The sequence below is a fragment of the Apis dorsata genome, unplaced genomic scaffold, assembly GCF_000469605.1.
Source record: "Apis dorsata unplaced genomic scaffold, Apis dorsata 1.3 scaffold_634, whole genome shotgun sequence".
Taxonomy (NCBI): Eukaryota; Metazoa; Arthropoda; class Insecta; order Hymenoptera; family Apidae; genus Apis; species Apis dorsata.
In genome coordinates this window covers 189,324-203,483 of record NW_006263828.1, presented here as the reverse complement: position 1 = coordinate 203,483, position 14,160 = coordinate 189,324, and the positions used below count along the sequence as shown (strand labels likewise).

The 14,160-nt window shown below is 48.2% G+C and overlaps 1 protein-coding gene across 1 annotated transcript in view; it reads left to right on the top strand.

Annotated features, from left to right (window-relative positions):
- The window catches only part of LOC102680144 (zinc finger protein 865-like), a 37,916-nt gene that overhangs the window by 4,086 nt on the left and 19,670 nt on the right, over window positions 1-14,160 (top strand). Inside the window, exon 3 of the mRNA XM_031513413.1 lies at window positions 1,293-1,623. Coding sequence (XP_031369273.1) covers window positions 1,293-1,623 — 331 coding nt within the window. The remainder of the gene's footprint in view (window positions 1-1,292; window positions 1,624-14,160) is intronic.

The window sequence follows — 14,160 nt, the reverse complement described above, 5'->3', positions numbered from 1 at the left end:
CCTGTCGTCATGGTCAAACCACGCTCCGCCATCTCTCTCTCTCTCTCTGTCTTTGTCGCAAAGGGTGGCCTAAGATTCTTAAAACTTCTCGCGAGATTTTTCGATTTTAATTACACAGTTTTAACATATTTTAATAAAATCCTTCGGCCCCCCTTCCCATCCATCCCCCCGTGTTTCCACCCCGGTTGCCGATGGTGGGCCGGCAAGGTTTTCCCTTCTTTTAATTCCCGCCACTTCTTCCCCCGCCTCGCCTCCTCCTCTCCTCGACGCTCTTTTCGAAATCTCTTGACTTTTGCCACCAACTGTACCCTCGGCTGTTCCACCGTTAACCCTTTGGTTCGTTCACCTACGCCCCCGCCGGGGACGAGGATGGGAGCAACACCTGTTGCCGTGTCGGCGAGAACCCGAGATCGAGCTCGAGTTCCACCCGCTCGTTCGCCCCCCCCCCTTCCTTCCACCGCCGGTTTTTCCCCCCAGTTCCTCGCGATCGCGCCGAGGAACAGGGAAGCCTCGCTCGAGCCGTGCGCGCGATTCGATTCAGAGGCGACGAGCGTAAATCGAAAAAACATCGATCGGACGGTTGCTTTCGAGAAGCGCGGCGACGGACGTTGACCGCCCCTCTCCCCCTCCCCCCTTTCGTGGCCAGCGGTTACGCGTTTCCTATTAAATTCACGAGAAGAAACGCTCTCCTCGACTCGCGGAGACCGACCATCGATTCGGATATCGAGGAAACCTTGGAAGAAATTCGACGGATCTCGACAGAGTTTGGGGGAGGGGAGAAAAAACAAAAACTGAGAGAATTCCTCTCGATCGAGCATCGATTTTAAACGACTATTTCNGCGAATACTTCCAATGAGCCGATGATCTGCCAAGCAATCCGGACACGCTCGTGCGCGTGCGTGCGTGTGATACGATAAAAATCGCGTGAAAGAAAAGATGGCGAGAAAGGATCGTTCGAACCGTCCACGTACAACCACACGAGGCGAAGCTGAACCGTTCACCTTCGTTTTTTCCCTCGTATATATATATATATATACATATACGATATAAAATGTACGATCATTTATCGGGCCCTTTGGAACGAAAGAAAAAAAAAAAAAAAAAGAAAAAGAAAAAGAGGAAAAAGAAAAAGAAAATGGAAACGAAGGACGAACGGGGTAGGCCTAGCCTCCGAAAGAAGCGACCAAGGAGGCGATGGCGGTCGGAGGGAGTTGGAGCGGTCGGAACTTCCATCGATTCGGCCATCCTCCGTGTTTCGAGCAAAAGTGCAGCGTACCAACTAACTGTGGCAGTTCTTCTCGCAGATCTTCATGCACAAGAGCGCGATGCAGATGCACGCGAGGGAGCTCGGCGCGGCGGGTGCACTGACGGGGAGAGCTGGCGGCGGCGTTGCGGGCGGACTGGCGGGGCTGGGCCCGATCGGCGTTGGACCGGGCGGGATGATCGCCGGGAACGAGGTAAAGCCGCACCAGTGCCAGCAATGCCTCAAGTCGTTCTCCAGCAACCACCAGCTCGTCCAGCACATCAGGGTCCACACCGGCGAGAAACCGTACAAATGCAGCTATTGCGACCGCAGGTTCAAGCAGCTCAGTCACGTACAGCAGCACACCCGCCTGCACACGGGTGAGTATTCCCTTCCTCCGCCTTCCCCCGTTCCTTCGAGCGGGGTATAGCTCGTTACTTTCCACGGATTTATTATCGAATTAGCCACCATCGAATACAGTTCGCTTTCTCTTCTTTTTTTTCGCGTCTTTCGTTCTTTATTTATTTTCTTCTTCTTCGCCGTTCGTTGAATTTTCGGAACGATTTGGAATAATTGTGCCGTTTCTCCCGGAGGAAGCGGAGGAAAATTGATCCGTCCGTGGAAACGGCGGGTAAAATAATCCGTCCGTCGATTTCGAATGACGAGGAGGAGAAAATGGGCGAGTTTAATACATGCATTCGGTATTCCCGGGACTGATAGTAAATTCTATGAATACCGCATTGCATCGCGGCCAGTCGATAATCAATAAATTAATATACTATTATAATCTGTACAAGCGATCGTGCGTTCCGATTGTGGCTAATTTTAATGCATGCTGCGAGATTGCTCAATGCGCCTCGTGCCGCGGCAGAACCGTGGTTTCCAAGACACCGTTGACTGAACACGTTGTCGTCCGGTATGCATACAAGTTGCGTATTGCAGATAAGTTCAATTTACGCGGGGCGAACGATCGAATTTATCGAGCGGGTACCGCTCGACTAAGAATAGCACAGTGACGGAAAGACGTAGAACGGGATACGGGCGAGGGACGCGGCGCGGTGGTAGAATATAATGAGAAAATTCGACGGCAAAGCCAGCCAATCGGTCGCGCCCGGGTAGAAAGAATTTCATTAAGGGATGAGCGTAGTCAATCGGAAGGTATTAGCCTCGAGAACCGAACGGTCAGCGCCGCGTATGACTGGACCCTTGGAGGAAAGTCTCTCTCTCTCTCTCTCTCTTTCCCTCTCCCTCTTTTTCTCGTTCATCTCGTTCGAGCGGTTCCCAATCGAGGAAAAGAAGAGGGGAAAAAAAGAAGGAAGAGAAAGGAAAAGAAAAAAAGGAAAACCTCGTCGGTATGCCAGCTATTTAATCGAAACGAGAAAGAGAGAGAGAGAGAGAGAGAGAGCTCGTTACCCGCGAGAGGATAACAGATCGATTCTTAACAAAACATTCCTTTCGAACGATCGTACCGCGGGGAAAACCAATTTTATCGCGAGGAATCGAAAACTTTCGCGTGAAAAAATATATATGCATATATATGTGTATATATATATATATATTCNTTTCTTTAACCGTGTTTAACGAGGGGGATGAGAGAATAAGAGGAGGAGGGGGGAGAGAAAAAAAGGGCCGACATTGATTTCAGCGCACTCGTTTCAACCCCTTCGTCCTTTTCGACGACTACCAACGAGCAAGTAACTACTGCTCAGCAACCCCTTACATTAATAATCACCCTTCCCGCGTACCGAGGTTCCCACTCTACTCTACTCTGCTACGGCTGGTACTTGAGCTAACGTCGGTGTACGCGCATCTATCGCATGCACGCCTTTCGGTTTCCGTGTCTTTATCGATGAAACGTTTTAAATAACCGTGTAAAGGGAGGGAACCCCTCTCTCTCTCTCTCTCTCTCTCTCTCTCTCTCTCTCTCACTTTCTCTTCCGTTCGAGAAAACGAAATCGCGAAGGGGAAAAAACTCGCGAGTGCGAGTTCGAGATCGAGAATCGAGATCGGTATCGATCGGATCGAATGAAATTTTATCCCCTCCCCCTCCACACGTCCATCCGACCAAGAAAATTCCTCATTTTCGATCTCTCGGTCTCTCTCTATGCCACTAACCGGCATACCANGCCGCCACCACCACCGTCATCACCATTACCCAAATACTGTCCTAGTATGTACCCGTGTACGTATGTATGTATGCATGTATGTATGTATATACGCATACGCAGGCACGCACACGCACCACACATTGGGCCGGGTAGCAGCCTAATAAATAGCCGTACGCATTCGGGAGCGTGTTGGCGCGGATGGACGGCAGAGTTCGTACCGGTAACCGGTCAGAGGCTACCAAAGATTATCCCTTCGACAACGAGGAAAACTCAATTTTCATTTGGGGCGAAATCTAATGATCGGTCGAACCCTACGTACGCGCACGGAATTAATCGGTTTTCCTCGACCAGCGGCCGCGTTTACGGCCTTCCTTTACGGAGGAATCGGTTCGCGATTCTTCTTCTTCTTCTTCTTCCTTTTTTCTTCTCCTTCCACCACGTGGAGGATCGGTCGAGAGGCGAGAGATCGAGTGGAGGGAGAATTATTATTCGGCCGCGTTAAAATTCGGCAATAACGGTGCCCTCCTCGTTGGAGGAAGGACGTTACGTTGGAGGACGGGTTCATTAATACCGATACAAACGACGGATGGAGATGGAGCAACCCCTTTCGTTGGTTTGAAAAAAGGAGCACGTCCTCCCGACCAAATTGACCGGACAATTTTAAAGCCCACTTAAGACTGCGAAAAATTGCCGCATCGTTGGCGCATGAATAAAAATTAAGTTCTCGACAAGAGGGGGAGGGGGGGGGAAGGGCTCGGCCAACGACAACGATTTCGAAACGAAGCCGCCTCGACGAGACGAGTTTTCGACGTTTCGAGCAGAAGGAAAGGCGCGAAATTTTCCTTTTTTCCTCTTCACGAGCATTTTTCGCTCGTGTTCGAGCTCCCTTTGTCGAAACCGCCGCGAACGAGGAGAAGAAGGAGAAATTTCAACCCTCACCCCCTCTTCCTCTCCCCGTGCTTCTCGCTTTGCTCCTCGCCTTTTTGCTCCTCCACTTTTAATTCGCTAATTTCGCCGAGTTAAGAATTTATGCGACGGAATGTCCCGTCAAACGCCTCGACAGAGAAAAATCAAAGAGAGAAGAAAGAACAGCGGCGAACCTTTTATCGCAAACGCGAGCGAGGGAAATTAAAGATTGAAGAAAAGCGGCAACGTTTTACGTTTTACGGGTTGATAAAACAGGGAAAGGGGAAAGGGAAGGGAAGAAGGGAAGGAGGAGGTGAGGGAGGAGGAGGGAGACGGGTAGGAAAGGTGGAAACGTCTCGTTTAATACCCAAACAATCTCTTCCCTTCTCCGCGAAAAATAATCTTTGTTTCTCGATAAACGTTTTCCAATTACCTGCTCGTTGCCCGGATTATTTAGCTCGAATTGGACGAAAAGTTCTCCCCCCTGCCCCTCCCGATTGATCGCGGCCGAGAACGCGATATCTTTCTCTCCGTAGTTTACTTAATTAATTCCCGTAATACGAGTTAATCAACTCGACCATGACCGTGTATTGTAAATATTTTAACGAGCGATACGAATCCTAATATTACTATACACACACACACGTATATATATATATATATATATATTGCATACACGCGAAAATTATACTCCTCGACGCGAAAGAAAATTTAAACCCTCGGATGATCAAAATTCGAAATGGACGCGATCGCAATATCGGGGCTAAGGTATATTTTATTACGAATTATTATGCGAAAGCTGGTGGAAAGCTGGGCTGGGCCTAGGTTCTAGGTGGATGCATCTTGGATGGATCCGGGATGGGACGAAAACCAATTAGGCAAATTGACCGGTGAGAAACGAGGGCGAGAACTTTTCCTCCGAGAAACGAGCGTTAACTCCGTGTTCACACACGGTGAGAACGTATCGCATCGTACGCGATGTCAGCGGGAATCGAGGATACAGAATGGAAGAAGGAGTAACGGTCAGAAAACTTTCTGTTCCCCGATAGATAGCGGAGAGAAAGGCAATTAAACCGTTAAAAGGTAAAAGGTAAAGATAATTAAAAGTTGAAGATACCGTATGGCACGTAGGGAAAATTAACGTAGTCACGCCGCATATGCATATAGTAGGCCGATAGGCCTATTCTAATTTTCCCTGGCCAACCCTTCTTCCATGCCACGGCCGTGCATTTTTTCCATCAGGCTTAATTTGAATAGAGAGAGGGACGCCCGCTTTGCACTTTCGGGGGATGCTTCGACCCCGATGCTCTCCTTTCCCTCTCTCTCTCTCTCTCTCTCTCTTTCTTTCTTTTTTCTCTCTTGTTTATCTTTTTTTCGATTTTTCATCGACCACTTCGAAAATCCTGCTCTCGATGCACTCCTCGATCGTCGATATCTCTCTCTCTCTCTCTCTGTTTCTCTCTTTCTCTCCCTCTCTCTCTCTCTCTTTCTCTCTCCCCCTTACGGGGACGCGAATACGCAAAAAATGCCACGTCATTTTTTTAAGGTCACCTTTCAACGATCGCACGTGCTATTGTCACTGTGTACCGTTTCTGATCCGAGATAAGTAATCTTGCTTTATGCGCGATGTTTGCTCAAAACCTTGTTGATAGATTCGTATAAAGTACGAACGAATGTCTATTTCGACCGACTTTTTAAATAAAATGTTTTTTTTATTTTTTTTATTTTTTTTTTCCGCTCGCTGTTCAAACTCGAGCAACTCTTCTTTTTCTCGGAATTCGTCCCCGATAAATTCGAGCCGATCAACGATATTTCATAGAAAGAAAGAAAAAGAAAAAAATAAAGAGAGAGAAGGAAATCATGAAAAAGTTGAATCGCATATCAATTTTGCGATCGTCGCAATTTTCTTTTTTTTTCTCGAAATTTTTAATATATTTCGTAATTTCGTTAAAACGAAACGATTCGCGCGCGCGAAAAATAGAGAGAGAGATAGAGAGAGAGAGAAGTTGATTTCGAACGAACGATTCGATTAGCCGAAAATAATTGAATGGGGGAAAAAAAAAAAAAAAAAAAAAAAAAAAAAAAAAAAAAAAAAAAAGAAAAAAAAAAGTTGGCAGACAACTCTCCGATGAATATTCTTTCCGCAATATTCATAGAGCTATTAGTTTTTCAAAAGCGTGTAAATCTGCAATGCGTTCGCAGATTGTTGCCATGAGAGTGATTTTTTTCTACGAGTTATCTTATCGCGCGTTACTGATATAGAAGAGAATCCGAGATGCACTCGCAAGTAATAACCGTTCTTCGAATTGTAAAAAGTTAAAAATCGACGAGAAATTTCTCTCTCTCTCTCTCTCTCTCTCTCTTTCTTTTTCTATCGAGTTTCGATTTCACGGGAAAAATACATCCCAAAATGCAACCTCGAGTTTCGTAAAAATATACCTGAAACGAAATCCTTGATTAAAATCCTCTCTTCTTCTGATCTGTGTTCCAAACACACACACACACACACACATACACACACACACGTACACACAGATTGGCGAATTATTATTTCAACGAAAGATTGCAGCAGCTCATCGTTTCAGAGGGTGGACGAGGGTGGATCGTTTTAAAATTCTTAAAGAGATACCCGCTCTCTCCCGCTCTTTAGGCCTTTAAAAGATCGACGAAACTTCAACCCTTTCGCGTTACTGACTTACTTTTCTAACCCTTTCCAAGAAAGAGGAGGGAGGGGAGGGGAGGGGGGGCGACCGACCGCCAAGATTTCTCCACTAATATCCATCCGCGACTACTATTATTAGTGCTTTCGCCCACTGTTCCTTCCTCTCTTGCTTCTTCCCGCTCATCCTTCTTCTCTCGCGTGCTCGAAATCATGGTGGGATTACGAAAAGTGGGATCACGAGGTTCGCGAGCATTGGCGCGAAGTTCCGTGAACAAATTTTTATTAACGGGAAAAAGTGTAACGCCGTTAAAAGACAAGATACACAAGGCGATACGCGTGTAAGCGTAGCACCAGAAGGCCGCTTAATCTCTCGCTCCCATACCAGTTCCATATCTCTAACGTGTGTGTACTCGTCGCATGCGGTAAACGGTGTACAAAATCTAGATTGACTTTCTATGCATGGCACGAAAGCGACTTTTTGCGCAAAATCGGGTACGGATCTTCGTATCCTAAGCGCGGGGAGAGGACTTCAAACCGCAAAACCGGTCTGTAGGTTAAGGATACACTTCGGTCAGGCTCCTTCGCCGCCAGTCCAATAATTTCGCGCAAACAAATTCCAATAGGTCGCTTTATTAAATTACTCGATTCTCCTCCTTTACGCTTCTTCTCCCCCTCTCTCTCTCTCTCTTTCTCTCTCTCTCTCTCTTCCTCTCTCACGCGTTAGTTTATCGATCCTCGCACCGGCCACCGGTACATATTCGTGATATCGAGCGATCGAAGAACGAGCGAGAGAAACGATATTTCGCAAATAAGGATCGTTAAAACTTCAATCACGAAACGTGCTTCCGTACACGCCGCCCGCATTCTTCCGCGATAAAATAGTAAGGCGGCATTACACACCGAAACCAGTTTTCTCCAAAACGACCACTGCTCCCAGATTCTCCAGTAAACCGCTACTAATTACGATTACCAGTTGACTATATAAAAATTCCTCCAAGGCTATTGATCCTTCGAAGATACTTTCTATCCCCCTCCCACCCTCGCATTCACGCGCCTTCTTTTTCTTTTTTTCCTTCCTTCCTTCTTTCTTTCTTTATTTCTTTCTTCTTTTCTTTCTTCCTTCTTTCGTGGGAGAGGGTTTTCCAGGAGGAAAGGAGGAAGATTTACACCGACTATTTATATCGGGCAAGGGAGGGGAGGGGTCAAGAATATCGAGCACGGTCGGCCGTAAAATAAGATATAGATTTCCATCTAGTAAACTTTCTACACGGTACGTGTGGGAGGGAAGGCAAGGAACGCCATACGGCATACGGGGAACACGGCCAGCCTCGCTCGTTCACGTTCCTTCTTACGTCGGAGGAAACTTTGGGCGCAGCCTTGCCTCGTGTGCGCGCACAACACGTTGTAGCACGACACGTATGCACGCTCCGCGATCACACCGCGACACACACCGCGAACACACGGGAACAGGAACAGGAACAGAAACAGGATCGAAGACGTGTGGGCATTTGGAGAGAGAGTTCAACTTTGCTCCTCGATGTGGGACGATGCGCTCGCGCGCTCTCTTATACTACAACTCTTTGTACGAAACTCGAGAATCCGTCGATTTCTGAACAGGTAACGGATTAAAAGAAATGGAGGAGGGATGACGATTTTCTCGGTCGAGGTTAACGATTCAAAGGGCCGAAATAAAAATGTAGTACGAGGGAAAAATCCTCTCCCTCCTTTTTCTTTCGACCCTTTGTGCGACCCGTTTGAATCTCGAAAGAAGGAAGGGAGGAGAGAGAGAGAGAATAGAGTGGTTGTTTTCTTCCGAGCGACGAGAGAGAGAGAGAATGGAGAATCTCTTTTGAGAAACGTCGACAAGGCAGAAACGGGGGCTGGTCGAATTGAAAATCTTGGGCTGTGTCAATAGCAGGTGGTAAATCTCGCTCGTTTTTCACCCTAATTGATACCCATTATCCACCTACTGACCTCCTTTGGAATTGGTCCGACGAGTTTTGCGTGTTTTTAACAGGATCTCGTTACGCTACGAGCGATTAAATATCGATCCCCCTTCTCCTCTCCTTCTACCTCGTTCCTTCCTCCTTTCTCCTCCCCCTCATCCAACGAATATAGCTACCAACGAATTTCGTGCAATGTCGGGGGAAGGATCGAAGAGAAACGTATAATTTGTAAAAAGTAAAAGCGAAAGTAAGGAAGAGGAAGAAGCGGAACGAAGGAAGGAATAAACGAAGAAAAAAAAAAAGGAAAAAGGAGGAGGAAGAAGGAGAGGTGGACAGAGATCTCGCTCTCGAACAAATGGCTCGCGATGAAAAATCGTAAAGACACGAGAGCCATCCAGGACTTAGCTCCGGCCACTCGACAGGCCGAACGTTCGTTCTGAGACATTAATTTTTACCCCTTTTTACCCCCATCTGCCTAATGACCCGAACAAGGTTGCCTCTACGACGACGACGACGAGGACGAGGACGACGAACGACGGTGACGACAGAGGGCAGGGAATAAGGGAGAGAAAAAAGGTCTCGACGAAATGGCCGTTAAGTGGCGAGAATCGTCTTTGGGAAAAGATTCAAGATCTTGTCCTGCGTCCAGGAGGAACGATCGTTACACCACTTGGACGGATGTGCCAGAACATTGGGGCAGGGGTTGGTGTGCCGTGTACACTCCTTCCTTCCGGTATCTTACGTAATTTCTCGTCCGTTTTTCTCCAACCCTTCTTCCTACGACGACGACGACGACGACGACGACGAGGACGACCCCCTTGGCTCGTTTTCACCCCCTTCAAGCCGTGAAGCAGCCATACCGCCGCAACAATGGGACTCATCAGCCATCGGGAATAAATTATGCTTGGCCAAGTCCGACGGAAAAATGACCAAACCCCGAAATTACAACTTTCACTCGTTCCGAGAGAACGAGAGATAAAAAAGAAAAGAAGGGAAGAGAAAAGAGTTTACCGTTTCCGCTCCAATCGTTCTTACAATTCTCGCTAATTAATTGGCCCAGTACAGAAGGATACACGCTGAAGCATACCAGCGCGTTAAACGTTCGTTCGCTTAATCGAGGAACAGGAGGAGGAGGAGGTGGAGGAGGAGAAAGAGAGAAGGAGGAGGAGGCTTGGCGCGCAACAAATCGGTGAAAACGAGTTCGTCGGCCTCCGGAACCACGAGTAAACCACGGGAAGAAAGGGTTTTTTCGAGCCTTGAGAGTCATCGACCCCGAAACAAACGTTCTTTCCAAGAGAGAGAAAGAGAGAGAGAGAGAGAAGAGAAGAAAAAAAGGCGAGGTATCGGTTGAAGAGGGAAAAGAAAAAAAAAAAAGGATAAAGAGGAGTTTCGGACAGGGGCAGGTGAAACGGTGTTTCGAGGAGAGGGTGTGTAAGAGCGAGACGGAAGCGAGGCAACAACCATATGCCCGAATAACGTTCCACCCGCGCCTATACCGATGCCGGCCAACCGGCGCAAAGAGTTCTCTCCTCGCGTTCTCGCGTCGTTTCAAGCATCGATGGATGCCAAATATCTTTACATATCTCCGAAACGTAAGCAAGCTCGGATCGGGATTGGAAGGGCTACCACGAGCCGCAAGAATATCGATTATGGACAGTCGACCGATAGCGACCAGTATCCAAGTCTGCCACTCGACGATTCTCAAACACTCCCGGAACGTTTGTCCGTCCATCGTTCGTCCAGATATCTGGGAAACTAGATTGCCAGACCCTTGCTATTCCTACTCCTACGAGCTACCTTCGACCGGGTAACAACAGGGGGGAGGGGGATATATTTTCCCCCTTCTTCCCTCGAGAAGAGAAGAGAAAACTCGAAAAGAAAGACTCGAAAGAATACAAGAAGAGCTCGATCCCAAATTTTCCAAAAAAAAACTTTCGATTCGATCCGATTTCATTCGATTTTCATTTCGTGTTTGATTCGAGGTGATGATGAAAAAAAGAAGAGAAAGAGAGAGCAGAGAAGAGAGAGAGAGAGAGAGAAAAAGCAAAGCGGCAAAGTGGCGAAGCGCGAAAACGCGTTGCCATGGTGGTGGCCATGGTAGCCTTTTGAAGAGGATGTACCTGGGGTGATTTGGCCTGGACTACTACTGATGATGACTGTACCCCGCGTATGCGAGGGATACACACACGCGCGCACGCACACACACACACGCACAGACACTCGTGAAATTTCGCACGTACGTACGTGCGGTACATTCGCCAGGGGGTAGAAATCATTAAAGGGGCGTGGCGTGCCCGTGGTTGCCCGGATGACGGTCACGTGAACCAAGATGGCCGCCAAGCGGGAGGGCTCCCCTCTTTGCAACAGTCATTTGTTATCGGCCATTTTATTTTAATGATTTCCATGCATGCGTGAAACGCTCGGCTGCATCGCTCGGGAAAGGGATGTTCTCTCTCTCTCTCCCTCTCCCTCTTTCTCTCGCTCTATCCACATCTTCCCTCTCTTTCCCCCTCGCTCTAACTCGCTCCGTCTTCTCTCTATCCGGCCCGCTCGCTCTCTAACCGCGCCTGGTAACGCGCGCGCTCTCCTAGCGCGATACACACACGCGCGCGCGCGCGAGCACGCACCGCTAACGTTGCTTTCATGCTAATTTCAAACCCTATAAATTTCCCTCCGCGCCCGCGGAATTAATGCTCTTCCTTCTTTTCGATAAATTTTCCTACGATTCGACCCCGCGCGAGCGTTCGAAAATCTACCCATCGCCATCGCCATCGCCACCAACCGTGATCGCGGTTTTCCACCATCCTCGTCGATGGTGGCGCGAAGGTAGAGCGGGCTCGAGGTGTACGGAGACGGTGGTGGTGGTAGATGGATGGATGGATGGATGGACGGACGGATGGATATCCAAGTTGGATGGAAGACGAGTTAATTGAAAAGCCGCAAGGAAAATAATAACGAGCGCCTCGTGGCCGAGGAACAACGTTATAATCACGGTGATAAAACGGGTATAAAAGCGAGGCAACTGGTCGCTACGAGAGACCGATTCGGATCGTTACATTACCGTAATTTGTTTAATAGCCTACGGTACTGTAATCATTGATTCGATTGTTAAATCCGTAATGATTCCGCGTTATATCTTCCCGATAATTAATGTACAAGAGGGGGTAGAGAGGGAAGCCGTCCCCTTTTCTCCTCTCCGCAGCTTCGAACGATTTCGATCAATTGTCTTTTTATATCGTTTTCCATCGCTTCTTCTTCCTTCTTCCTTCCCTGACGAACGGAATATGGCATCGACGTAACTCCTCTCCCCCCTTCCCTCCGTAACATCGGCCGATATGATATCGATAATTCCTCCCCCTCCACCCCCGTACGGGCGGGAATTAATATAGAATCTATCGGAGATCAACGTCGTGCTTTGCTTTTCATCTACATTCGAAGTTAAATTACTCTTAAACCGGGTGGCTGCTTAACCAGGAACAAATCCTGGATAAGCGCACTTTAATTAGCACGAAAATGGATGTAACATCATCCCTCCAGAAATACTTTCCGATTAAACCAAGGTTAATGTAATCAACGTTGCACCGTTCAACCGTAAATTTTCTACGACAAGACTAGCCCCTCCCCCCTCCGTCTATCCAATCCTACTATCCCCGATCCTACTCGCGGAATCTCTTCTTCCTCTTCCTCTTCCTCTTCCTCTTCCTCTTCTTCCTCTTCTTCACGCGAAATCGAGCGCGATACCAATTTTCGTAACAAACGTACCGTACTCTCGATCTATTTCTCTCGAGCAGAGGCTCCAAAAAGAATTAGAAAAGAGAGAGGAAAAAAAGAAACATTTCAATTCCCTCCGATTCCTCGTCTCTCGTTCGATGAAACGAAAAAAAAAAAATAATAATAATAATAAAGAATCGAAAAACCAGAGAGAGAGAGAGAGGGGGAGGGAAGAATGAAATAGGAGAAGGGGGTTGAAAAAAAGAATCATCATTTCGAACAGAAGGGGGCGCGTACTCGGCAAATATCATCGCGATATACAAACATTCCAATCGGTGGCGCGCACACGGCCAATCTCTCATCCCCGATTTTTGCCCGGCAACTATATAACGTATTTGCTCACTCTCTCCTCCTCCCCCCTCCCTTGTCGCGAAATTCAAGGTATCGCTCGTACGAATAGCCGGGCGAGCATCATCGAGTAGAAAAGAGAGAGAGAGAGAGAGAGAGAAGAGACGAGGTCATCGCAGTGCGAGCACAACGCACGTGCGTGTGAGTGCGTGCAATTTAATGATTTCCAGCCGGAATTTCGATGATGGCAACTGGAATGGGAAGGGGAAAACGGCGAGAAAGAGAGGAGAGGAGACGAGCGAGAGAGGACAAAGAGGAAGAGAGGGCCGCGTATGTGTATGCATATACGTGTATATACGTGTGTATATACGTGCAACGGCGACGGGTTGGTCAGGGCCGGCTTGTTGCACACGCGCAAAATCTCACGGGAGAAACGAAGAAGAATAGATAGAAATCGAGGGAGAGACACGGGAAAGAGAAACGTGAAATCGAAGGGAGGAGAGAGAGAGAGAGAGAGAGAGAGAGACATAGGACGTAAATTTTCTAGCGGTGCGTTCATTTGTTCGTTCAACGAAATGCGAATGCATTATACATGGATTGCAGGGGACATTAATTTTCTGGCGTGGACGTGTAGTGGGCCGTGGAGGGCCGCTGGGTGGTCGGTGGTACGAGAGAGGCCGGAGGGGGCTCGCCGTTTCCACGGACGAGGCAAGAGGGTTGCAAAGAGGGAGGGGGTGTGTGTGTACGAGGAGGGTTAGAGGGAGAAAGGAAGAGAAAGAGGAGGAGGAAAAGAGAAGCGTGGAGAGAAAGAGAGAGAGAGAGAGAGAGAGAGAGAACTGTTTCGCCGTTACACGTTCCACAACCACCACGCGTGCCGCCCACCTTTTTCCGCCGAGTTTTCCGCCATCTATATTTTTTTCACCGGCTCGGCGGTGATTTTGACGAGTGGACGACGAGGCGCATCGGGCGAAACGAAAAAACGGGGAAAAAAGAAGGAAGCGCGCACGCGGCCTGTCGGTCGGTCGGTCGGTCGGCCGAATTCGCGTAGAAAAACACGGGGGGAATTTTCCAGCGGGACGGTTGGAGCGAGGGGAGGGAGGGATGGATAAGAGGTTGAATGCACGCGCCTGCGAAACCGCGCCACTGACAAATAATCAAATATATCGCCACTCTCATTTGATATTCCGTGCTAGTGTAGGTGATGAATGTAATGACGTTATACACCGTCGGGGAATT